General features: G+C 41.2%; 2 protein-coding genes across 2 annotated transcripts in view; one reads left to right on the top strand and one right to left on the bottom strand.

Annotated features, from left to right (window-relative positions):
• LOC133765234 (ATP-binding cassette sub-family E member 1-like) overlaps nt 1-27,301 on the bottom strand; it is a 1,116,285-nt gene that overhangs the window by 1,041,503 nt on the left and 47,481 nt on the right. The gene's annotated exons all lie outside the window — the stretch shown is intronic.
• Nucleotides 1,250-17,530, top strand: TDO2 (tryptophan 2,3-dioxygenase). The gene is made up of 12 exons (XM_062199452.1): nt 1,250-1,350; nt 1,573-1,678; nt 2,623-2,713; nt 5,661-5,731; nt 7,308-7,435; nt 8,416-8,602; nt 10,527-10,634; nt 13,590-13,701; nt 14,857-14,914; nt 16,148-16,227; nt 16,715-16,805; nt 17,377-17,530. The coding sequence occupies exons 1-12, from the start codon at nt 1,316-1,318 to the stop codon at nt 17,528-17,530; spliced, it is 1,221 nt and encodes a 406-aa protein (XP_062055436.1). The 5' UTR covers nt 1,250-1,315.

Below are 27,301 nucleotides of genomic sequence, written 5' to 3'. Positions count from 1 at the left end.
CCCTGACAACTCATGACTAGAGCCTAGGGAGATTACTGACACCATAAACAAAAGTGTCAAATTGTTAAGTCAACAACAGGAGTTACTGTGTACTTACTTCTCATGTGAGATCTCTGTCCTTAACGTGTTGTCCAATGTGAAGTAATGCTATAACTAGTACTAAAACAATATTTTACACTTTGTGTTTCTGTGTGGGTACAAATTGATGCAATCTTTACATAATATATACTAAATCAATCTTCTGTATATAAAGATAATTGAAAATGAATCTTGATGTGAATGGAATGGGAGAGGGAGCAGGAGATGGGAGGGGTGCGAGTGGGAGGGAAATTATGAGTGGGGGGAAGCCATTGTAATCCATAAACTGTACTTTGGAAATTTATATTTACTAAATAAAAAAAAGGAAAAAAAAAGAAAAAAAATAAATTCCACTACAATGTTTTGGAAGCTTACCTGTTGTTCATGACATAGGATTTTGATCAGAATAATTCCAATGATGAGACAAAAGAGCGCTTTGAGCAAGCACCTGGTCTCCAATACAGTGGATTTCTTTCCTTAGACATATCCAGTTTTGTTTCTGCTTTAGAAGTTGTAGGAATATCTGAATCTGAGAGAACATTGGTTTTCTACAAGTTTGTCATCTCACATATCCTGAATCTATGCCATGTGTTTTCTTGGAGTTGAATAATGAATGGTACTTTTAAAACTTCACCTCTATTGATTTATTTGACATTCATTACTTTGGATATACTAGTAGAACTCGGTGGTCGAGGCAGGGCAGCTCTGTGAAATGCAAATTAATCTGCTACCTGCACTGCCAGCATTCCATACGGGCCCGGTCCCAGTCATGGCCGCATCACTTTCGTTCCAGCTCCCTGGCAATTCACCTGGGAAAGCAGTGTGGGACGGCCCAAGTACTTGGGTCCCTGCACCCACATGGGAGAGCTAGATGAAGCTCCTGACTCCCGGCTTCTGGCTTCGGCCTGGCCTCGTTTTGGCTATTGCGGCCAATTGGCAAATGAACCAGTAGATGGAAGATCTCTCTGTAACTCTGCCTTTCAAATAAACACATCAATCTTTTTTTTTTTTTTTTTTTTTTAAGGCAGAACTTGGTAAGTCAAAGGATTCAAGGATTCGCAAATGTACAGAGACTCAGTTCTGAACCAACTGAAATGAAAACCTAAGAGAACAAGGAGAGAGCTGATTGGCTGGTGCAGGGTAAACAGGGTCTATAAAAGGCAGCTGTCGAACAAGAAGTCAGAGGTACTTCTCACCTAGAGTCAAAACTCTGGTGCTCAGATAGAGCCTCCTCACCATGAGTGGATGCCCATTTTTAGGAAACAACTTTGGGTGAGTATTTGCCTCTCTCCTAAGTAGTTTTACATGATTGGGAACACCATGTATAAGCATTTAAATTTCTGAATATAAAGATCATTGGGAACAGTCACCTTTATTCCCTTGTTGAATAATCTAAGCGAAATTAACAGCAAGTGAATTTTAATCGCTCGTATTATTAGTTGTATGCTTTCTCAAACTCTATTTTTCTTTTCTCCTTATTTATTAAAACAACAGATATGCTTTTAAGAACTTATCTGTAGAAAGCAGGGAAGAAGACAAATCACAGACCGGTGTGAACAGAGCGAGCAAAGGAGGACTTATCTATGGGAGCTACTTGCAGGTAAGGGGCAGGGTCCTCAGAGGGTTTGGCCTCCACTGTTAGGCACTAAATTCTGCTAAATGACTTTTCCATGTCCCCCTACCCCCTGCCAGTAATCAACAATTTTCCTTACCTGAGTCTATCCCTATTCATACAAGTTTATCCTTTTTGAACTTCTGTGAGAACAATTCAAGAGCCTCACAGGTGAAAATTCGCCTCTTTAATAGAGGAACAGTGACAGTAGAGAACTGAGAGCCAGGGCATAGGAGTATAAATGATAAGACACAGTGTACATAGCTGGCAGGCATTACATAACTTAAATAAATATGTCATGGTCAATAAACCTTAGCCTAGAAAACTGCAAGTGTGTCTCCAAAACATTATCTTTTAAACTCTCTTGTAGTAAAATACGAATGTTAAAGGCACCCTTAGAGGTTTTTGTTTGTTTGTTTTCTGTTTTTGTTTTTGGAGATCATTAGTCAATAAAAGAAGCATGTTAACAAATGAGATATTTGGAGATCATTCTAGGCTAAGTTTTAACCTGTTTGTCTTCTACCTCTTTAAAAAAAGAAAAGTAGAAACCTTAATACTTTCACTGATAAAGAATGTTAAGATCTTTTAAAAACAGGCTTTAGGTGAATAAAAGAATGGCAGATACACAGCTAAACCTGTTTTCAAGTTTTCATATTTATTGCATGAGATAAAAAGCATATCACTTCCCTTTGAATGTAATAGCTTTTGTTATGATAAAATCCTAACAGAAATTTTTGGATACCAATAAAAATCATTAATTCAACTCTTCCTGTCTTAAGAGACTCATTTCATTATTTAAAGGAAAATAGATCTGTTTGTTGTGAATTTAGGACTCTAAGAAACCATGTCCAATAGTCTTTCAATTGGTATTAAAGTTGTGAAAAACCACATTCTGGAATATCAAAATCAATCTTTCTATTTTTCACTTTAAGTTGGAAAAAATTTTGAATGCACAAGAACTTCAAAGTGAAATAAAAGGAAATAAAATCCATGATGAACATCTTTTTATCATCACTCATCAAGGTAAGTAAGTTGTATGAAGACTCAACATTAACAATCCCATAGGCATAAATCAAGAATAATGAGGAAAGATAAGATCTCTTAACGATAAGCTGATGAAAGATCAAGGGATTGTCTTTTTTTAGAAATGCTTGAGACAATTTTGCCCCTAGATATGTTCTCATAAGACACATTGTTGGGATTTTAACAGGGTTTTTATGTTGTTTCACTGTTAGCTGGGTCAAGTAGGACTCTTGCTTTGTCTAATTCTAAGGAGACTTTTCAGTCCTGGAATTTCACAAAGAATTTACAAGCTAAGATGTTACTATTTCTCCACTTGGAACATTAAGAAAAGCTGTTTTGAGGGAATAAACTATTCAATTTATGTGTATTTACATAAAAACCTGCTATTAGGCTGGCGCCGTGGCTCACTAGGCTAATCCTCTGCCTGCGGCACTGGTACTCCAGGTTCTAGTCCCGGATGGGGCGCCAGTTCTGTCCTGGTTGCTCCTCTTCCAGCCCAGCTCTCTGCTTAGGCCCAGGAGGGCAGTGGAGGATGGCCCAAGTGCTTGGGCCCTGCACCTGCATGGGAGACCAGGAGGAAGCTCCTGGCTCCTGGTTCCTGGCTTCGGATCGATGCAGCACACCGGCCGTGGTGGCCATTTGGGGGATGAACCAACAGAAGGAAGACCTTTCTCTCTGTCTCTCCCTCTCACTGTCTAACTCTGCCTGTCCAAAAAAAAAAAAAAAAAAAACCAAAAACCAAACCTGCTATTAAACAAAAAAGTAAATTTTTTCTAAAATATATGTGTGGTCCGTTCAGATTTCTCACCTCTGGGCAGTGGATTTCAATCTAGGAGCCCAAGCTTTAAGAGTTTAGAAGCTCCATAAACTCTGAAATTGTGTGCAGATTTTCATGAATATGTATCCCAAAGAGGTATGTCATTCCCAAATGTCAAGAATATTTTCTTTAAGGTTGCCAGGCTGTAACACCATCCTCTGTCTCACCCAGGGCCTCAGTACCTCCTGCTGTCAGTGCTTCGTGTTTACTCATGTTTCCCTTCCTTCCCACTTCTTTCTGTTCTTTCCTCAAATGGGCGCTCACTGACTGGCTCAACCAACAGACTCCTCGCAGTAAAGCAATTCAGGATGGAGAACAGCTGGCTTAATGTGTTACTCCTCCTGCTGTTGTGTTTATATCTCTTATGGGCATCTTATGCCAATGCAAAGCCAATAGGAGAGGAGCCATGGCTTAGTGGTGCGAACGTGGAGTTTGAGCAGTGCATGGAACCCAGTTTCTATCATGACTAAGAAGCGTGTCAAGTTGCTTAGGTCTCTGAATCTTCGTTTTCACAACTGTAAGACTGGGAGAATTAGGACATCTTCTCTCTCACAGAGATCCTAGGAGGAGCACAGGAGACAAAGTGCATTAAGTCCTGAGCCCAAGGGATAGCACTTAATAGGCATGCAACAAGCAGCAGCTGTCATAATTGATAGGCTCACTTTCCTTTCATTCTTCAGTCATAACATAAGCAGTGAGTCCTGGGACTAGCCCAAGAGGTTAAATCTGACAAGAGAGATACACAAACTGATCAACGCAGATCTGGTTTTCTGTCTGTCTAAAAGACTCCTAAAATATAATTTAAAAGTATAATTAGATTCCAATAAATATGTCAGAAATCTAACTTCTGTCCATACAATGCAACCAAAAAGGATGCACTAGAGATTTTCAGTTGTTTGTCATTTTATTCAATTGTTACACTGGCTACATTCATTTATTCATAAACCAACCATCAGTATTTTTTCCATTTATTTTTTAAAAGTTTTTATTTTTATTTATTTGAGAGGTAGAGTCACAGACAGCGAGAGGAGGAGACAGAGAGAGGTCTTCTATCCACTGGTTGCTCCCCAAATGGCTGCAACAGCTGGAGCTGAGCTGATCTGAAGCCAGGAACCAGGAGCTTGTTTCGGGTCTCCCGTGCGGGTGCAGGGGCCAAACTGTTTCGGCCATTCTGCACTACTTTCCCAGGCCATAGCAGAGAGTTGAATCAGATGAGGAGCAGCTGGGACTAGAACTGGCACCTATAAGGGATGCTGGCACTGCGGGCAGAGGATTAACCAACCTATGCCACAGCACAGGCCCCTACAGTGTTTATTTTAACGCTTGGTTAAATATTGAGGAAAAATAGTTGAATGTGACAAAGTCTAGAGACTAAGGGCTTAGAAACTAACCCTTATGGAAAGGACATGATAATAGGATAACAATCTTTGAACAGAATTATGTTGGCTGAATTTATGATTCAACAAATAGCTGAGGACTCCGATGGCTGTCCTAAAAGGAGATATACTGGTGATGCTGACTCAATTCCAAGAAAGTTGCCCCCAGGACTTAGCTGTGAGGATAAGATGAACTTTGCCTTTATTATTCTGCCACGGACATGTGGCCACATTGCTGTGTATCCCAAGCCTATGAATTGCTAAATTCTTCATGAGAATAAAAAAAAAAAAACCACTAAGAAACAAAAATAAAAACCAGCACATGTTAAGTAATGTGGCTTTATGTTTTTAAGATTTTAAAACCCCAGCATCTTTCAAAGAGTTCAGTACATATTAACTTTTGAGTCATTATTAACGTTGAATACCATTTCTGCTTCCCCACATTTCTCTGGCTTCCTAACAAGAGGTTAGAACCAGATTATGAGCTACCTCTAAAAGACCTAACAGTAGGTTTGATAATAAGCAATAGAAACCATATAACCATTGTACTGCACATATGGAAACATTTGATAAAGTTTGGGTACTATAATTTTCTAACACTAATATTGATTTCTAGCTTAAATGGGATGATGTTTATATTTAATGATTTAAAATTCATCTTTTCATTTCTCTTTCAATAATGTTTGCCATATATAATTGTGATCAATGAGGCTCCCGTATCTTTCCAACTGACAGTGATTTTTTTTTATTCCAGCATATGAACTCTGGTTTAAGCAAATCCTCTGGGAATTAGATTCTGTTCGAGAGATTTTTCAGAATGGTCATGTAAGTTGTTATGTCACAATACTGGTTTCGGGTATTTCTTAGGATATACAGGAAATAGTAATGAGGAAAATTTAACAGAAAATGGTAAAATTACTACTTGCTAAAATATAAACAAACACTTTCTGGACAAAGAGCTCAGCCATATTTTACCAGTGCCCTAATTGGACATTGTTTTAAGTTTCCTTCCAAATTTTGGTTTCAAGCCTTTTGTTTAGAATTCAATTCCCCCCATACCCCCTCAAAGCAAAGGTGTTATAAATGAGGGTTGGATCACCAAGCTAACCAATAGAGAGCCTTTAATCAAGAGATACCAATGCTGTGTTTCCCAATGTTTATCAGCTGTGGGAAGACAAGAATAATAGGGAAGAAAGTGAAAAGGGAGGGGAAGGCAGGAGGAGAGAAAGTAAAAGAGGAAAAAGATGAGAAAAGGGGAAATGGGAAAGAATAAGATAAGGACAAGGAATGAGGAGCGGGCAGGGGGCCCTTCACCTGGTGCTGGGAGCTCAATCACGCGCCCCATCTCCCACTGCATTTCTTCCTGAGACTTCTCAGGGTCTCAAAGTGGTCCTCTACCCCTGAGCTCCTGCTCCAAGGATGGTTGGCAAAGAGTGTATGTGGCAAGGAGTCTTGAAAAAGCTCCTGGAAAATGGATATCATGAAAAATCTATGCCTGGGTTTCAAGTGATTTTGCACCAACATAAATTTCTAATTCCATCTTTCCATGAACTTTCTGAAGTGCTCTCATTCAGAGTACTTCCTTTGTGGTTGAATACACTTCCTGTTTATGTCCGTGATGGCTTTGTCCTCAGGAAAGAGGAGATCTATCCAGGTGTTGCTTAATCCTCAGAAGTCCCCATGTTACCTTGACCTCTCTTCTACAAAGAAACCAAAACCAGAAAACTTGTTTTGACATCAGAGGCAGTTGTTTTTCCAGAATGTACTTTTACCTTGCTTCCACTTAATTTTCTTTCTCTTTTTAAGATTTATTTTATTTTATTTTTTAAAGATTTATTTATTTGAAAGGCAGACAGGGAGAGAGAGAGAGAGAGAGAGAGAGAGAGAGAGAGATGGAGAGAGAGAGACAGAGAGAGAGTCATTCCATCCACTGGTTTACTCCCCAAATGGCCACAATGGCCAGAGCTGTGCTGATCTGAAGCCAAGAGCCAGGAGTTTCTTCCGGGTCTCCCATGCAGGTGCAGGGGCCCAAGCACATGGCCATCTTCCACTGCTTTTCCAGGCTAACAGCAGAGAGCTGGGTTGGAAGTGGAGCAGACGGGACATGAACTGGCGCTCCTAGCAACACAAGCGGAGGCTTAGCCCACTAGGCCACAGTGCCAGCCCCTCCACTTAATTTTCTATTTTCAAGATAGAAAATTGATTCTGGTTTTGCTGACATTCCTCGCACACAGTTGAGAATTATTATTAGTTCAACATATTTGTGGAAATTTTCAGCTCCAAAGTTCCTCTTTCAAAGAGATATAAGATGAATAGCTATCTATGCATTGTCATTTACAGTTTATTGTGTATTTTGTAGAAATTGGAATTGGTTTCTCAGTGTTTTATTTCTTAACTTTAGGTCAGAGATGAAAGGAATATGCTTAAGGTTGTTACTAGGATGCACCGAGTGGCAGTGATCCTGAAACTCCTGGTTCAGCAGTTTTCTGTTCTGGAAACAATGACTGCCTTGGACTTCAATGACTTCAGGTGAGTGCCTGTGGCAATTTTTCTAAATGCGCAGGGCTAACCTTTTAATTCTGATGGTGGAAGAGGAGGATGTGTGGGTTGTATCACGTGAAGGACCTGCCCTACTGCACTGTCACTATGAGGGCTTGGGGGTCTCCCATCAAAAGCATTTGAAAAGTTATGAAAAACATTTTGCCAGCCATTTTTACCTACAAAACTGTATGATTATTAATTTCAATTAATCAGTGCATGATCTATTTTTCTCAATAAAGAATTTTAGCAATTTAGGAAAATGATGAATAAAATAGTTAAGTTTTCAAAAATACAATGTTTGCCAAAAGTGCAGCTGGTTTTGGGGATGGGAGTAACAACATGTTTGGATTGCTCTTTTTGTGCTAGGCATATTCCATTCATTTACTTACATTATCTCACTGGCATTCATAATAATATCAGGTAGCAAGATTTATAGTAATATCCAAGAATGTAACTTATAGCAGGCATTCAGTAATATTTATAAAGAATCTTTTAGCAATGTGGAATGAATGATTTCCCAGTATCCACATGTCTTTATGAAAATATTTAGTACACACAAATGCACACACACAATTACATGTATCTAACCATATGTCTATTTATACACATATGTATATGCTATTAGTCCAATATACACTCATGGACATTTTATGATATATAAGCTACATAATATATATATGATTCTTTATATTAAAATACATATCATATATATTAGAATATATATGACATTTTACAACTCTACAGAGTTTCTGACTTGAAATTGATGGTTAGAAGTGACAATGTTTAAATAGCTCATTTTCCTCATTAAATAAAGGGCAAACCATGGGTCCAGCTCTTGGCAGTTGCAGCTGTCTGTTCTTGGTGATATCTAGGAAGGTAGAACAGATAGAAGAAACCAGTAGAGTGATTTACAATGTCAACCCACAGCTTTCTTTCTCTTCTCCTCTTTCCTCCATTGATTTGCAAAGGGAGTATTTGTCTCCAGCATCAGGCTTCCAGAGTTTGCAATTTCGACTCCTGGAGAACAAGATAGGTGTTTTCCAGAGCTTGAGAGTCCCTTACAACAGAAGACATTATCGTGACAACTTCAAAGGAGAAGACAATGCACTGCTGCTTCAATCTGAGCAGGAGAAGACACTTCTGCAACTAGTGGAGGTGCGTGCTTACGTACTATCTCTAAAGTCTAGTGCAATATCTCAATCTAGCTTCTGCTAGATATTAACTTACTCCTACAGATTTATTTATTTATCTGAAAGATGAAGTTAAGAGAGAGAAGAGGGAGGGAGAGCAAGTGAGAGAGAGAGAAATATTCCATCCACTAGTTCACTCCCAGATGGCTTCAGCAGCTGGGGCTGGACCATCTGGAAGCCTGGAGCCAGGAGCTCCTGATCTCTGACATGGGTGCAGGGACCCAGGCACTTTAGCCATTCCCCACTGCTTTCCCAGCCACATTGGCAGGGAGATGGATTGGAGTGTTCACATGGGATGCCAGAGCTGCAGGCAGTGGCTTAACCTTAACACTGGCCCCAGAATTTTATTTTATTGTTTTAAAAAACTTATTTTTTATTTTTAAAAGAAATTTATTAACACACTAGATTCTCAGAGTCATACCAATGCATGATAATTATTACAACACAATTTTCTTCAGCTCTAATGTTAATATGATACTAATACAAATAGAACACATTCCATGTAGCTCAGAGATACAATTCTAAGGATGTAATGATACTATCCTTCCAGAATTTAAGACTTATATTAGAGATGGTTTATATTCATCACAAATACAGAAAGAGGGGCTGGCGCTGTGGTGTAATAGGCTAAGCCTCTGTCTGAGGTGCTGGATTCCCAAATGGGTGTCAGTTCTAGTCCCGGCTGCTCCTCTTCCGATCCAGCTCTCTGCTATGGCCTGGGAAAGCAGTGGAAGATGGCCGAAGTCCTTGGGTCCCTGAACCCATGTGGGAGACCTGGAAGAAGCTCTTGGTTCCTGGTTTCAGAGCTGCTCAGCTCCAGCTGATGCGGCCATCTGGGGAGTGAACCAGCAGATGGAAGACCTTTCTCTCAGTCTCTCCCTCTCTGTCTGTAACTCTGACTCTCAAATAAGTAAATAAATCTTAAAAAAAAAGAATACAGAAATAATTTATTTAAAAATGCTTAAATCTATAAATTCAACGTGTTAAAATATAATGAACCCTCTTGAAACCTTCACAAATCTTTACATAATAAATTTTAAATTAATATTAAATAACTGGATAATCTCATTTTAAAAATTCTATTCTTCTAAGCGTCCCTGTTAAACAATTTTAATTTAGTTGATATTTTGAATGAGTATGATTAACCATTCAATAAGCTTTGCTTCTTTAAAATGTAAATGTGACTGAAAAATTTCACTTGGGTATTTTTCTTAAACTAAACTACTACGTATATGCTCTTCAGAAGTTTCCTTTTCATATCCTAATGTCCTAGGGGCCCACATTCCTGCAAAAGTATTAATGTTTATTCCTAAGCAGATTATTATATAAAATTGTATTATCTTGATATCTTCAGAAATCCTTTTTCTTTTCATATTAAACTTTTCTCCCTGCGAATTATATTCTTCTCAGCTTTACCTTTAGATTACAAAGTCTTGGGTAATCCTAGAACAAATTGCATCATTGTTTAATTATAAAGTTGCTAAGTATATCATGCCCCTGAATTTAGAAAACATCATATTTTTTACATTCCTTCAGCTACTAAAACATAAAGTATTTTGAGACCAAATCAGAAGGCAATACTAAAAGAATGTTTAAATAAGTTAAGTGATTTTTAAAAGCAAATTGAGATTTCTGTAATCATGTATTTCTTAAGAAACAAAGAGCAAGCATTAATGATGGTTTTTTTCAAAGATCAAGAAAATGAAATATATCAGCAGCTGTTTCATAAATGAAGACATTGAAGAGAAGGAAAAAATACAAATAGAATGGTGATGCATACTTCTCAAAACTGATGATTTATTATTTCTAGTATGTATTTTTGACAATATATGTTTTAAATTTTCACATATTCATTTAAATTTCACATATTCAAATAATATTTATTTAAGGCATGGCTGGAAAGAACACCAGGTCTAGAGCCACATGGATTTAATTTCTGGGGAAAGCTTGAAAAAAATATTGTTCAAGGCCTGGAAGAAGAATTCATAAAGATTCAGGTATTTATAATGACATGAGCTTATAAAAATTTACTAAAGAAGAAGTATTAGGAATTTCATTGTAGTAATTTCTTGCTGTTCTCTTACTCTTTCATTTTCTTCTATTCTTTTTATTTCATAAAAATCATTCTTGGAATACAATTTGTGGTTGATTGAGTTTTGCCTGTGTGCAATTAAAATTACACAGAATTTAGACGTTCATGGCAGGCAAGGTTTTTGTGATCAACAGCTATGATACAAAGATGTTTCCATTTCTATAGGAAGCCTCTTTTATGATCAGTTCCAGATAGAACTAGGTACACAGAGGACAAGGGAATCAAAGACAGGTAGCCAGAGCTCTTCCCTTTCACTCCTGTATTTCCTGGGTCCATTTATCAGCTCTCAGACCATGGCAGTTTTCTCCTGCTTAAAAAACACTGCTGATTGCTCTTATACTTGAGTTGCAGGACCCTCATGACCAAATTTCTTGAAATAGTTGCTAAAATCCTTTATCTTGAGAGGCTGCATCAGGTTAAAGCATGGACTTTGAAGTTACATTGCATGGGTTCAAATTCCACCTCCACTGGGAACTGTGTGATAGTGAACATCTTACTTAATCTCTCTTTGCCTCACTTTTATCATTGGTACAATAGAAAATAAGAGTATGATCAGCATTAAATTAATCACTAGCCTCCACGTACATAAATGCAAACATTATCTTTAATCTTAATTTTACCTGACCTTCTAGCAGCATTCAGAATTAACTACCACTTTCTTGAATGTTCTTTTCCCCTGGATTTGGTACATTACACACATTATGTCTGCACCTACTGCTCTTGTTCTTTTTTCTCTAACTCCTTTAACTACTCACATTTCTCTCCGAGATCAATAAATGGTGACCTTGTGAAATGTCACACGTCCTTTGTAGACTGACTTAGATCCTTTCCTGTCTATTTCCATAGTTTTTCATTAGACAACCTCATTTATATCTATTGTTCCAATATCTACTTATTTATCAGTCATTTCCAGCAATTTATCTCTAGCTTAGAGATTACTTTAGATTATAGTTCACGTATATCTGAAAATTTGTTTATTTAAATGAGGAGAGAGAGAGGGAGGGAGAGAGAGAGAAGGAAAGTGTGCTGCTATGTTGTTCTGGCTTACGTTCTAAATGCTGGGCTTGGCTGACGGGAGCCATGAGCTGGGAACTCAATCCAGGACTCCCATGTGGGTGGTAGGAGCCCTAAGCCATCACTGTTGCCTTTTGGGATCTGCATTAACAGGAAGCTGGATTCAGCAGTCAGAGGCAGGTATCGAACCCAGACACTCTAATATGGGATGCAGGCATCGTAACTGGTTTCTTGAGCTAGGTCAACATCCAACCCTCAGATCATGTATGTCAAAATCTGCTCGATGCATCTTCCTGATTCTCTAAACAACACCACCAAAACCAAGCTTGGGAAGCTCCTCCTTCCATCTATTTTTGTGCCACCTGGTCTTCTCTGAGTTAAAAGAAATTTTTCTCCTATAACCCATCTAGTCTGACAAAACCATCTAGTCTAGTCAGACACTCATCAGTCACCCTTGGCACCGCTCTCCTCAGGCACTCCTTTGAGAGAAATTTCCCCATCCTGACTGGGTCTGGAATCGCCACCAGCACTGAGGTGCACAGTGCCATAAATTTCCACTTGGACTGAAGTAGTAGGCTCTCAACTGTTCCTCCATCTTCCTCAGTTTGGCTCCATTCTGGTTAATTCCCCACACTGCTGTTGCAGTAATCTTTCTAAACTGCAAATATCATCACGTTATCCCTTTTACTCAAAGCCATCGTCTCAGGATAAAAATGACTGTCCCTCATGTGACCTATAAGGCCTTCTGAACTCACATGGTCCAATCATGCTGAACGTCTCTTACTAACAGGGTTTAGTTCTTTCAATTTACTGATTTGTGTGTGTGTGTGTGTGTGTTAAGTTTCTTTGGGATACAAATGTTCTTTTTTTCTTGTCTTTAAAATTATATTTATTTAACATATGTACACAAAAGAGAAATCACCCTCTGATCCCACCCAGGAAGAAACATGCACAAACCCCAGGTGCATGTGGAGGGGAGGGGTCCCAGCTCCAAGGGCTGAAGTATGGGGCACTCTGGAAATAAAACAAGCGTGATTCATAGCCAAAGGTCTGTTTGATGCCCTGAAATAGTACCAGTATAATCAGTCCCTTCAATGCTGAGCTTGTTCCCATCTTTCTGGCTCTAGGAAAGCTTCTTTAGGAAGGTCTTTTCTTATCCATCTCCTTATTACTTGTAAGTTATAATAACACTAATACTGCTCCTGTATAGCCCTGGGCATGGTTGCAACTTAAAGCTTGGGTGATCACCTGTGCAGTGTCTTATCCCCATCAGACAACAACCTGTGCAAGATCAGGTTTAATTTACCTCAGTTTAACTGAGTTCAGGTAGATCATGGGTTGTAGGAAGAAAAGTAAGATTTCCCTTAAACTCACCCATAGATATCAAATGAATAAAAATAAGGTGATAAATACATATTTTATTTATGGAATACAATATTCAATTTTGTTTTCAATAGATTTAGGAGTTATTCTGACTAGGACCTCTTAACTTTCCTAAGTAGAATTACTGTGCTCATGGGTAAAATAATCCCCATTTAAAATTAGACCATCATTGACCACTCATAGCTATTTCCAATTTTATTCACCTTGGACCACCTCTTACGATATTTATGAAGAGAATATTTGGAATTAATTAATAATTTAAAGTTATCAAAAGGATAAATCTAAGTACATGTGTGGAAAATCGCTTCTCAGAACATATTTTCCAAAGTAAGATATTTGACAATATAGAACATACTCCAAGGACAACGTATCAGCAACTTGAGAGTATTTCCATGAGCCAAGTTTTCTACAATGGAGAAATCTGTTCTCTCTTGTGGGAATACTCATGTGGTGTTTTTCTAAGGCTATGGAAGAGTCAGAGGAAAAAGATGACCAGATGGCTGAATTTCAGAAACAAAAAGAGGTGTTACTGTCCTTATTCGATGAGAAACGCCATGAGCATCTCCTTAGTAAAGGTAAATATTTTTATTACCAGGATCCTTTCCCTGGAGTGGATGAGTGTGAGATCAAAATACAGTTTCATAGGACTACCAAGCTTGACTCAGAAGTGGAATGAAAATTGATACTCAGGCTTCTGATAGAAAATGTACGTGTCATCCCTGATAATCCTGTCTTAACAGATCTCCCCGTCCAGTTGATTTTAAAGATACAGCAGAAACTTCCATAGTATGGCAGACCAGATGGATACCAAGATAAATTACAGATGGCTTTTCAGGTAGCTCACAGGCCAACAGGGACAGGAATGAAGACAAGCTGTTGTAAATGCTGTGGGGGAGGTCAGTGAAGGAGGAAATAGCTACTGAGCTTGAGGACAGCTTTGCAAGGAAATGCTTCTCAGGCAGACCAGGAAAAACACAGGTGTAGACCTTTCGTATTTTGTATTTCCAGAGTAACTTAGCAGACGAATCACTCCCTTCACTACTGAACTCGGGTCTTTCACCTGTGAGAAATCGCTGTACTAATTGTTATTTAGAAGTTTTATTGTAAAGTGTGATGCAATATTTTTGGAAATAGGTAAACTACAAGTAAAAATGAATTTTTATAATACAAGTGCAGGACACAGCAGTACATGAAATTAGTATTAAATGCTACGAACGTAAAGGTTATTAACCTGAGTTTTCTAGAAAACCCCTGTCAAGAATGGCAGATCTTGATTTCTTGAAGCTAGGCGCAAAGACTTAGAGAACAGAAACTATTTTATGTAATCATGATCTCCCTTAAACTTTAATATAGTGGTTTTCAGTGAATTAGGGAAGACTACTTTCAAATGAAGTTTGGAATGGATCACGTTTAACCTTTTGAAAAGTAAACGATCATACTATTTTCCTTGGAAATATATTTTATCATTGAAATTTAATTTTTTTCAAAATCAGCTATTCTTAACATGAGATAATTTACAGGTTTTTGGGGGGTTTGCCTTTTAAAATTCATTCTTAAAATAATATGTTAGATTATAGGTTTCTAAATTTAAATCAAGGGATAAACAATTTCAACCCAAACTTGCATGGTTTTCTAAAAATATAAACTATTAATTATTTAAAGTGCTGATGTCACTTTAGTATGACTCCCCTAAATACATGTGACATTAAAACATGCTGTGTATCTTGCAGGTGAAAGGCGGCTGTCATACAGAGCACTTCAGGGAGCACTGATGATACATTTTTACAGGTAAGAGCAAGTCAGAAGAGAGGAGGGAGTTACAATTGAGGAGGGGATGTGATATAGGTATTTTATAAAGCATTAAGTTTATAAATTGCAGTCATCATTTAACACCATAATTGGACTTTTGGAGAAAAGTTAGGCAATTATACTTTTAGTTTTGGACTTTTAAGTAACAAATGTATATCAACATCAAAATAATTTTTGAACTGTTTTCCTAAACTCAGAATGAGTCTAAGTCACTCGAGCATATGCATCCTTGTATAAAATGTACTCAGAAAGTTGGATTTAATAAAAAAAGAAGATATGTGAGTAGATTTCAGAAAGTTTACATAAAATGGAATTAAAGGATAAATTTATTTTGGTGCAAATAAGTTTTGAAATGCATGTATTCAATGGATTGTTAAAATATTCATGGAAAAATGCCTATTATGAAAACATTTTTCATGGATTTCTAAATTTTTTGTGCCAAAGTCAAGTAGACAACTTATCTTTAAATTTCACTTTTCCATGGATATTTCAAAGTACTCTTGTATATTAGAGGAAATAAAAAGTACTCTTTTTTTTTTTTTTGACAGGCAGAGTGGACAGTGAGAGAGAGAGACAGAGAGAAAGGTCTTCCTTTGCCGTTGGTTCACCCTCCAATGGCCGCCGCGGCCGGCGCGCTGCGGCCAGTGAACTGCGCTCATCCCAAGGAAGGAGCCAGGTGCTTCTCCTGGTCTCCCATGGGGTGCAGGGCCCAAGCACTTGGGCTATCCTCCACTGCACTCCCAGGCCATAGCAGAGAGCTGGCCTGGAGGAGGGGCAACCGGGACAGAATCCGGTGCCCCGACCGGGACTAGAACCTGGTGTGCTGCCGCCGCAAGGTGGAGGATTAGCCTGTTGAGCCATGGCGCTGGCCACTCTTTGTGTTATAATACCTTTATCTCAAAGTGATTGACTTGTGTTGGTGTATATGTCTTCCTTTTAATAAGAACCTACCTTAGGCATAACTCTATCTTGTTCCTTCATGTCTATTTTATGGAATTTTCTAGACTTTAAACACTGCAAGATGAGTAGCATTATTTCCATTTTGAGATGAAGAGAGATTAAGAGAGTCATTTAAAACTGCCATAGCTCCTGAGTGGCAAAGGTGACATTTGATGCCAGGGTCAACTGATTATAAACTGGTTTATAAACTGGTTTACTAACACCCTGGATTTGCCTGAACAGATTTCTTATTGTTGTCCTGCTTTCCTTTAGGGAGGAACCTAGATTCCAGGTCCCGTTCCAGTTGCTGACTTTTCTCATGGATATAGACACACTCATGACCAAATGGAGGTGTAAGTCCTCCCTCACCCAATGTTCCTTCTCCTTCTATCCTGCTTCTTTACCCCAATAAAGTCTAGGAAAATGTTTTAGTTTTATAATCAGAAGGAAAAATAAATATTCAAAGAAAGTGTTTGAATATATAATAGTCATGTATTCATTTTTATGCCAATGCAGTTTTAAAATATAATTTTAGTAGTTACTACTATTTTTGATAGTGGAGGGAAGGGTTCCTAAAGACAAAATTGGTAAGGATTCATAGAAGTCCTGAGGCGGCTCTTTCCCTGGTGGTGAGCACACTGCTAAATGGTGCAGTAAAATGCATGCATACTCAACCACACAGGGTGCCAGGCAACCTAACAGTCTCCCCTGGCTCTCACGCATGGACCGCCAAGTGATAAGGGGTCAGTCTTTTCGCAGAAGCAATAATCATTACCAACCCCTTTGGAACATTATGGAAACTAATGGCAGCAAAGCCTTGATGAGTGTGTGTTTGCCTAGATAACCACGTGTGCATGGTGCACAGGATGCTGGGCAGCAAGGCTGGCACTGGAGGCTCCTCTGGCTATCAGTACCTGCGCTCCACCGTGAGGTAGGAGGGGGAGTTGTCCTCTCTGTCAATGTTCTTCTTCATAAAATAGTTAACTAACAGGCAAAACCACAATTTTAATGCTAAAGCCACTCTTAACAGACATTGGTTATGAATGTAAGGTCGCATTTCAATTGATTAATTAATTCATGGCTGTTACTTAGCCACTACTTTGCAGCTGGGAAATGTTTTCCAATAAATAATTAAGAACTCCTTATGCATTGAGTTTGTTACTTTGCTCACCATCCTTAAAAAGTAGGCAATGATAACACATCTCTGTCTTTATGAAGATACTATAGCAGTAAGACTGTGTTTTAACATGGGCTGCCCTTTACTAGATCAGTCAAACACATGATACTGCTTCATGGGCATGAACTTTTGACATAAAATAAGAACCAATCATAATACTAATACTATATAAATCCTCATGCAACATTTATTTGATATATATGCTTAGATACATAGCATGTAATATAAAATACTAATTATTTAAGTAAAACATCTGAGAAATAAAATTTTTGGATAGGAAATATTAAAGATATTAACACATTTCCATATATATGTGTTTTTCCAGTGACAGGTACAAGGTATTTGTAGATTTATTTAATCTTTCAACATATCTGATTCCTCGACACTGGATACCAAAGATGAACCCAATCATTCACAAATTCCTTTATACGGCTGAATACTGTGACAGCTCTTACTTCAGTAGTGATGAGTCCGATTAAATTCACCTGCAAAATCTACAAGGATGATCGATTTCTCAGTCTATGATTTTATTTTATGTTAATTATCGTGAGTATATAATTTTACTATATTTATAATGTAGTTTGGCATCAGTGTCCTGACTCAATTTTGGAACTGACTGTATTACTTTGTGTGATTATGCCTTATATAAGTCTAAAGATTAACATGATACTGAATTCAGTTAAACTGTAGCCTTGTATATAGGATATTTTTCTATTAAAATTCAACTTTCCAGATATTTACCTTAATGTAACCTCTTAAGGTGATCATCACTTCATTGCTCATACTTTATAAGCTTGTAAAGTCAGCTAGCATTTCAGATATTGTGTATAATAAAATGTCATTCTGTATCAAGATATATTCAAGCAAAAATTTCAAAATAAACATTAGTCTTTTGATGTGTATGCTTTTTGAAACACTGCTTCTATTTGTTAGAGCTTTTCATGACCAAAGGTTGATATCTATGCTTAAAGAAGAATGAATGGATGATGGCTGTGTTAGCTCAGAGAATTCTGTTGATTTTTACTTATTTATTTTAGGCAAGAGAGTGTGGTATAGACAGACAGATAGACAGAAATATCTCCCATCTACTGATTCACTCCCCAGATGCAATGGCCAGGGCTGGAGCCAGGAGCTGGCAATACAACCCAGGGCTACTGTGTGGGTGGCAGGGACCCAGTTGTCTGAGCCATGGCTTCTGCCTCCAAGAGTCTACATTAGCTAGAAGCTGGATTCAGGAACCAGAGTTGGGCACTGAAGTCAGACTGTCTGGTGGGGCATGTGGGTGAGCTCATTGCTAGGCCTAACACTTGCCCTCCCACACAAATCAGGGGAGTGTTAGAATAGAGGGGCCTGCGGAGCTTTTTTAAAAAAATTTTTAATCAGTTTTTAACAGATTCAGTATAGTTTGTAGATATATATATACATATATATATATATATATGTTTTTTTTTTTTTTTTTTTTTACAGGCAGAGTTAGACAGTGAGAGGGAGAGACAGAGAGAAAGGTCTTCTTTTCCGTTGGTTCACCCCCTAAATGGCTGCCACGGCCGGTGTGCTGTGGCCTGCGCACTGCGTGAGTCTGAAGCCAGGAGCCAGGTGCTTCCTCCTGGTCTCCTGTGCCAGTGCAGGGCCCAAGCACTTGGGCCATCCTCCACTGCCCTACCAGGCCACAGCAGAGAGCTGGATTGGAAGAGGAGCAACCAGGATAGAATCCAGTGCCCCGAACAGGACTAGAACCCAGGGTGCCAGTGCCACAGGCAGAGGATTAGCCTAGTGAGCCACGGCGCTGGCCTTGTAGATACTTGTAGATACATTTCTAAGAATATAATGATATTCCCTTGCTTCCTTCCTCCCTCCTTGGGGAGCTTTAATGTACATAGACTGGATCCAGTTCTGGAATATGATTTTCCTGGAACACTTAGGGTCTTCTATACCATATCTTCTGTAGATTTTGACTTTATTCTTTCCTGTTGTAGCCAGTCCCCTTTCCCACGCTGTGTCCCAGCTTCTGGTGCCTGTGGATACATAGAAGTGTGAATGTGCTCTTCCCCTGCCCTGTGGTCTGGGAAGTAGAACGGTCTCTAATGCATGGCAGAATTGAGATAGGAACAAGCAGAAGAACCCTTAAAGAATGTTTTTTTCCCAGAAAAGAAAAAAAGGAGACCAAATAATGATTTTCTAATAAAAATATTGAGTTGATTTCAGCCCTGAATTCCAGGCTTCCTTTTCTAGGTTGGCCCAAATATTAGAACTCTTAGCTCACTTTCTGTTATGAGAGGGAGTTTATGATACTATCACAAGATCTTAAATATATCAACTTGGATCTAGAATGATTATCTCCAGCAACCAGAGGTTCTTAATGGAACTGAAGTATTCTTTGGTATCAGTCACAAGTTGTTCTCTTATAAGGATCACACTATTTTGTATCTTAGTCATCTATAACTGCCTTTCCATACATGACAATTGCATGTTTGTGCATGTGCTTGTGCATGTCTACCTTGTACCCAATGGTGGTGAAGCAGAAATAATAAAGAGGCAAATAAAATGGTGGATAAAGGCACTAACTTTGCAATCAACCAACTTGGGAGAAAATGCTGACTGCCACCTATTAACTGCGCTGGTACAAAAACAAACATAAGCCACAGCTTCCTGTCTCAATGAGAATAAAATTACTTATTTTGCAATCATTGTCTTTTCTCATAAAGTAAAGAGGAAACATGTTATAGACATTCTGTCACTAAATACCTTGGTATGTTGAAATAAATGTTATTTGTAAAAGTTTATCATTCCTTCAATAGACTATACGATTTTACTTAGTTCTTTACGTTAGTACGGGTGTATTTGTTATGAATAAGTTATGCAGTTGCAAGAGTTTTTCTAAAGGGTTATTTCAATAATTTGTATGCAAGTATCAAAATTATAATGTCAGTTCCTACAGTTCCTACCTTTGCCCTGTAGGACCCCAAAAATTGGTGTCCTATAGAGAGAGACCCCCAGAAGCACGAATTCCAGTCCAACCGATGCAATAAAAGCAAGAGGAAGTTTATTACATCTGCGCAGATGGGCCAACTCTAAGCACAACAACACTCTCTGGTGCAGTGTGAGAAGAGAGGCGACAATCATCAACCGCACAGCGTATTTAAGATTGAAAACCACAACATTAGCATATCTCCACATCATTGCCAAAAATCACAAGATAAACCGCAGCATGACAAATTCTCATAAGATGCATGACAAACTTCCAGGGTGAGGGGACAGAAAACCTTGAGTAGGCATAAACACGGGGTCATCATGACCAAAAACTTAACATAGCTCCTAAAATAATTATCACATGCTCCATTATCTCATAAAAGCATTAGCACATTCATCACATGTTACAAGGTCAGCTAAAGTCTAGTTATCTTAAACAAAATGCATTTTGCAAGCCAAAGCATTTTGCACAGAAGCAAAATATGCAGTTAGCTCAAGCAACTTCATTTTAACCCTTTCTATCTTAATTTTACATTCCAATTTAACCCCATCCTATCTTAATTTCACATTTCCCCCCTTTTCTTTTGGTCAAATTTTAATCTTAAAATTTAAAGAATTTCTATATATATTCCCTCTATTGTTTCGGTCTCAACACGTTGGTCCTGCCTGTGGTCCTGCCTTCGGTTCTGTCTTGCTAGGATCATGGCATAGGCGGCAGCAGAAAGCCCATGTATTACAAAAACTAAGGATAAAAGTAGTACTATTGAAAAAGTATCCGACCGTACAGTAGGGGACAAATCAGTCGAATTAAAACTTTTAGATGTATTTGCTATCTGGGAGAGTGTCAAGGTCGTGGGTTGGCCCTGGGATTTTATTGTTGTGGCCCCAGGTACAGGCCTTTGGTGGGAAGTCGAGGTTACGACTTCAGTCACAGGCCCTTGTCTAGACAATGTAGGCCATGACCTTTGACCCTCCCACCTCCCCAACATACTGGGACCTTCAATTTGGGGAAGGGCTTCTTCTTTAAGTTGAATTTTAAATAGAAGCCCGGGATTGTAATCAGAAACATAAAACCTTAAGCCCCATATTCTTCCCCTTTTCCAGTCAGTAAGGTTGGCTTTTTGTCCTTTTTCTGTGAAAGAAATATTAAGGGGCATAGAGCAGTTGGGATCTCTCCCAGGAGTAAAGTTACGGTGTACAGTAATCCAATCCCAACTAGAGGAGGGTTTCCAATATGTGTGACCAGTGGTCTCACATCCCCAGGCCTTACAGTAGAAAGATTCTGCTCCCCCGCATCGTCCCTTTTCTTTCGTAGACCTGCCATCCTTAGGGCACACATAAAACTCTTGTTGTTGTAACTGGCATCTTTTTATCTCAGACTCGCACCCAAGCCGCACGGAGCCACTAACCAATGCACCAGGGGCAAACGCGACACCATAGGCTGCTAAGTTATCCATTCCCTTTACTAGCTCACATACATCAGGGTGCAAGGCAGGCCACCATGTCCCGGAGGGGGCCACGCGGGTAACGGACCATACGACCTCCGTGGTACCAGATTGCACCTCCCACGTGAGCCTCACCGGGGCATGCGAGCCGCCCATAATAGGGGTAAAAAGAATTGTAAGCAGTACTAAACAGATTTTGAAATTCTTATCTTGAGTGGGTTTTGAGTACGTTGTAGTTTCCATTTTGGTGTCGGCTCGTCGGCAGGGTCGTCGGTCTCTTGTCTCTGTTCAGCTGTCGCCCTCTTGACGTGTGACACGTGTATCCAAGCGGCAATTCCGTCTACCTTTATCGCGGTCGGTGTAGTCAATAATACCGTGTAGGGTCCCTTCCAACGTGGCTCAAGCGTCTTAATCTGGTGTCTGCGGACGTAGACAATGTCCCCAATCTGGAACGAATGCGGGAGCGTAGGGCACTTGGACTGGTATACGGCAGTCAGCTGCTCCCCTATTTGCCTGTGGATGAGCTGTAAAGCTCGGAAGCGGGTCTGTAAAGTAGAGGATGTTGCAAATGAGTCAATACTGGGTCCCAACAAATCTGCTGCGGGTGGAGGGCCTCCGTACAATATTTCATAGGGTGTTAGTCCACATACAGAAGGTGTATTACGAGCCCTAAACAAAGCCATCGGCAGCAGTTCGACCCAGTCTCTAGTGCCAGTCTCCATTGTTAATTTAGTTAAGGTCTCCTTAAGTGTTCTATTCATTCGTTCTACCTGACCTGAACTCTGGGGCCTGTACGCACAATGCAATTTCCAATCAATCCCCAGCACTTTGGTCACCAACTGACTTACCCTGGAGACGAAGGCGGGTCCATTATCCGACCCCAATACCTTAGGCAAGCCAAACCGCGGGAAGATTTCTTCTAATAGCTTCTTAACCACGACTTGTGCTGTCTCCTTCTTCACTGGAAATGCTTCAGGCCAGCCGGAAAAGGTATCTACGAACACTAGAAGGTACTTAATTCCATATCTGCCTGGGCGGACCTCTGTGAAATCTATTTCCCAATTAATTCCAGGTCTAGCCCCCCGTATCCGGACTCCTTCAGGTATTTTAGAACATCTGGGATTTACCTTGGCGCATGGGATGCAGGCCTCTACGGTTTGTTTTACTGCTGCAGGTAGTCCCAATAAAAAATAAGAAATCTCCTCTCTATCCAGTAAGGTCTTTAATTTCTTATACCCTAAATGTGTCCATCTATGTAGATCTTGCACTAATCTTCTAGTTTCTTTTGTGGGTAGCACGACTTTGCCCTGTATTTTCCAGCTTTTAGTGGTCTCGTCGTAAATTCCCCCTAACCTTTGTATGGATGCCTCATCTTGTTCGGTATAATTCCATTCCGGCCCCTGGCTGGGAGAATCTTGCACATTGATGTTTAATGCGCAGCTACCCAAGGCGCTTGTTCTGGCCACCTCATCCGCCATCCGGTTACCCTGTGCCACTGGATCCTCTCCTTTTTGGTGGCCAGGGCAATGTATGATGCTCACCTTCTTTGGCAAGAAGAGGGCCTGTAGGAGATCTAGGATTTCCTGCTTATTTTTAATTTCTCTGCCTGCTGAAGTAAGCAGTCCCCTTCTTTTGTATATTTCACCATGCACATGCGCCGTAGCGAAGGCGTATCGACTATCTGTATAAATGTTTACCCTCTTTCCTTTTGCCTGTTTTAAGGCCTCAGTCAGAGCTACCAACTCAGCTTTTTGTGCTGAAGTGCCTGGTGGTAAGGCAGAGGCCCAAACAACAGTCTTTCCGTCGACCACCGCCGCCCCTGCCCTCCTCTCACCTTGATGGAGGAAGCTGCTGCCATCTGTATACCAGGTGTACTCCGCGTCTGGCAGGGGCTGGTCTGTCAAGTCCTCACGGGCCCCGTAGACTTCAGCCAGTACCTGTTGGCAATTGTGACTGACCTGCGTATGGTCTCCTGGTTCCGGCAGTAGAGTGGCGGGGTTGAGAGAGGCCGTCGTTCCAAACCGGATGCGCTCGGGGTTGAGTAACATTGCTTGGTAATGGGTAATTCTGGCATTTGATAGCCATCGATCAGGTGGCTGACGTATGACCGTCTCAATAGCATGAGACGTCACTACGGTCAGTGGCTGTCCCAGAGTCAGTTTGTCGGAATCTTTCACAATCGTGGCCACCGCCGCTATCATGCGAAGACACGGGGGCCACCCAGAGGCGACACTGTCCAATTTCTTTGAAAAATAGGCCACCGGTCTCTTCCAAGGCCCTAATTTTTGGGTCAAGACTCCCTTTGCAATCCCCCTTCTTTCGTCTATATATAGGATAAAAGGCTTGTTGGGGTCAGGCAGGCTTAGTGCGGGGGCTTCCAAGAGGGCCTTTTTTAGTTGATCGAAGGCCAACTGCTGTTCTTCTCCCCAGATGTAAGGGGAATTATTTTTTGTGAGGGGATATAGGGAAGCCGCAATCTCCGCAAACCCAGGAATCCACAGGCGGCAGAAACCGGCACTTCCCAGAAATTCCCTCAACTGGCGTGGGTTTTTAGGTGGGGGTATAAGCGCCACCGCCTGTTTACGTCCCTCTGTTAGCCACCTCCTGCCCCCTCTCAATTTATAACCCAGGTAAACTACCTGTCGGGCACATATTTGGGCCTTCTTGGCAGAGGCGCGATATCCCAGTTCGCCTAGCTTCTGGAGCAGGGATTCCGTTCCCTGTTTACAGTCCTCTTCGGTTTCTGCTGCCAGGAGTAAATCATCCACATACTGTAAAAGAGTCCATTGAGGGTTACTCACCCTAAAACTTGCCAAGTCATGATGTAAGGCCTCATCGAATAGTGTGGGCGAATTTTTAAATCCTTGTGGGAGTCTGGTCCAAGTCAATTGCCCTGAGAATCCGGTCTCCGGGTCCTTCCATTCGAATGCAAACAAAGGTTGGCTCTGGGGGCTCAATCTCAGACAAAAGAAAGCATCTTTTAAATCTAGCACTGTATACCAAGTGCACGATGGAGGCAAAGTGCTTAGCAAGTTGTACGGATTTGGCACGGTCGGGTGAATGTCTTCGACCCGACGATTTACCTCGCGTAAGTCCTGCACAGGTCGGAAGTCACTGGTGCCTGGTTTCCGTACCGGCAGTAAGGGTGTATTCCAAGGGGATTGGCAGGGTTTTAATATTCCCAAGTCCAGCAATCTCTTAATATGAGGCCGGATTCCATCCTTTGCCTCCTTGGTCATAGGATACTGCCGTACAGATATTGGTTCAGCTGTAGGCTTCACATTTACTATTATAGGTGGCTGCTGAATTGCTAATCCTATCCCTCCGGTCTCTGCCCAAGAACTCGGAAACTTTTCAATCCACTCAGGGGCTAGTGAGGTTTTTATTTTTTCTTTGTCATTGTCATAGAGACGATGTTCATCTCTTAATTGTAAAGTCAATACCTGCAGAAGGCGCCCTCCAGAGTCCGTCACTGAGGCCCCTTCCTTCTGGAAATGAATCTGGGCTCCCACCTTAGATAGCAAATCTCTTCCTAATAATGGATACGGGCAGTCTGGTACTAAAAGAAATGAGTGGGTGACCTGGCCAGTGGCTAGATCTACCTGTCGTTCTGTGGTCCAACGGCACATTTTTCTTCCAGTTGCTCCCTGGACGCAAGAAATTTTTGAGCTAAGGGGGCCAATATTTTTGTTTAAAACAGAGTGCTGAGCTCCGGTATCCACCATAAACGTGACCGGCCTGCCTCCCACTCTCAGGGTTACCCGGGGCTCAGGGGGAGGCTCCTGGCCCTGACCCCCCTAGTAATCGTCCTCTTCCCCTAGGGGAAGAACTGGAATGTCAGTCTCCTTTCTTCTTCTGGTGGTATTCTTGTTTGGACAGTCTCTGGCCCAGTGTCCTCTTTCCTTACAGTACGCACACTGATCTCGTTCTACCCACGGTTTATTTCTGTCTCCCGGGTATTTCTTTGTTTGACCTCTTCCATAACCTGACCTATCCTGCCTATTAGATTCGTTTACTGCGGTGACCAAAATTTTAGCTAGTTCCCTATTTTTCTTTTTGTCTCTCTGATCTTGTTCTTTTTGCATTCTTTCCTCTTTTTCTTCTTTAGTTTCCCTCTTATTAAAGATTCTCTCTGCCTCTTTTAGGAGGTCCTGCAATGTATAACCCTGTAAGCCCTCCAGTCTCTGCAACCGTGCTCGGATATCTGGGGCCGATTGGCCAATGAAAGACATTATTACATCTGACTGCCGGTCAGGAGCCTGGGGGTCAAACGGGGTGTACATCCGGTATCCCTCCATCAATCTTTCTAGAAACCCCGCCGGGGTCTCCTCATTACCCTGAGTTATGGCACGTACCTTAGCCAAATTGGTGGGGCGTCTCCCTGCCCCTCTGAGACCTGTCAGGAGAATCTGGCGATAGAGACGAAGTCGTTCCCTACCGGCTGCCGTACTAAAATCCCAATCTGGTCTGGTCAACGGGAATGCTGCGTCAATCTCGTTTGGCAGTTGAGTAGGTTGACCGTTGTCCCCTGGAACATTTTTTCGAGCTTCCGTGAGAACTCGCTGTCTCTCCTCCGTGGTCAGGAGAGCCTGCAGAAGCTGCTGGCAGTCATCCCAAGTCGGTTGATGGGTCAAAAGAATAGATTCAATTAATCCTGTCAAAGCTTGTGGATCTTGAGAAAAAGGCGGGTTATGGGTTTTCCAATTGTACAAATCTGAGGCTGAAAACGGCCAATATTGCATCTGATTCCCCACCGAGCGAAGTGGGAAAGCCTGTGCCTCCCACTGGCCACCCTCACTCCCCCCTCCCCGACGCAAGCGCAGCCTGGCACCCATGGGGGTTGTACGAGCCGGGGGTTCCTCCCCCCTTTCTCCCTGCGTAGAATCCCCCTGCGTAGAATCTGGGGAAGGTGCCATAGGCTCTCTCGGGAGGGGTGCGTAAGGCGGTGGGGTGTCAAAAAGCAAAAGATCCTCCTGCCCGCCCGGGAGGACCAAGGGTTTCTTCGCCTTGTGGGAATCTAACTCCTTTAATGGGCAAAGGGCCGAGGCAGGGGCAACCAGCGAATTTTGCGCTGGGTCTTCCCACACAAAGATGTCAACTGACGGGAGCCCGCTCTGATCCGCGGGTTGCGGTTTTAAAGGTGTTACGGACGGGGGCGGGGCGGGTAAGGCACCCGCCACGACCCGGTCAGCCGGGAGAAAGGGTTTTACCCATTTTGGGGGATATTGTGCCAGGTCTTCCCACACAAAGATATAGGGCACTTGATCCGGGTGCCCTTCCTTGCCTTCTCTGCAGACCTGGCTCTTCACCTGTAAGATAATTCGAGAGTCAAAAGTCCCATCCCGCGGCCACCCGATGTTGAAGGCTGGCCACTCGGACGTACAAAAACTTGTCCAGTTTTTCTTCTGCACTCTCACAGACAAGTTTTGGGCCCGCTCCCGGACCTCTTTCCAATGATCTAAAGTAAGACTCAAAGGTGTAGTTAATTCCTGTCCCATGTTGGAGGGGAAAGGCAAGTGAGGTTAGTATATTAAAACACAGAAAACAACCACAAGACTCACAAATCACAGGACTTCACAAAGACACTGCGCACAACACTGGAACGAGACCTGCGCGCCCTAATGAGACGAGACCTGTGCGCAACAAAACTGAAACCAAAACGGGAGTGGCTGCTGCCACCAGCTCTTCTCCCGGGAAAAAAACCCTACTGAATCCTAACCAGAGCTTCCGATGAGAGCGAAGCGGCTGCCACCCGCCACGCTCCCCAGGTAAGCTTAGTGATGGGAGCGAAGCGGCTGCCACCCGCCAGGCCCCCCCCAGAATACCGCCAATGGA

The sequence above is a fragment of the Lepus europaeus genome, chromosome 8, assembly GCF_033115175.1.
Source record: "Lepus europaeus isolate LE1 chromosome 8, mLepTim1.pri, whole genome shotgun sequence".
In the NCBI taxonomy this organism is placed as follows: domain Eukaryota; kingdom Metazoa; phylum Chordata; class Mammalia; order Lagomorpha; family Leporidae; genus Lepus; species Lepus europaeus.
Note: the sequence above shows the minus strand (reverse complement) of the source record. Positions and strands in the feature narration are given on the sequence as shown.

Coding starts and splice junctions, on each gene's coding strand:
- TDO2 (XM_062199452.1), top strand. CDS start 1,316: ATGAGTGGATGCCCATTTTTAGGAAACAACTTTGG. Junction 1,679..2,622: donor TCTATGGGAGCTACTTGCAG/GTAAGGGGCAGG, acceptor TTTCACTTTAAG/TTGGAAAAAATTTTGAATGC. Junction 2,714..5,660: donor TTTTATCATCACTCATCAAG/GTAAGTAAGTTG, acceptor TTTTTATTCCAG/CATATGAACTCTGGTTTAAG.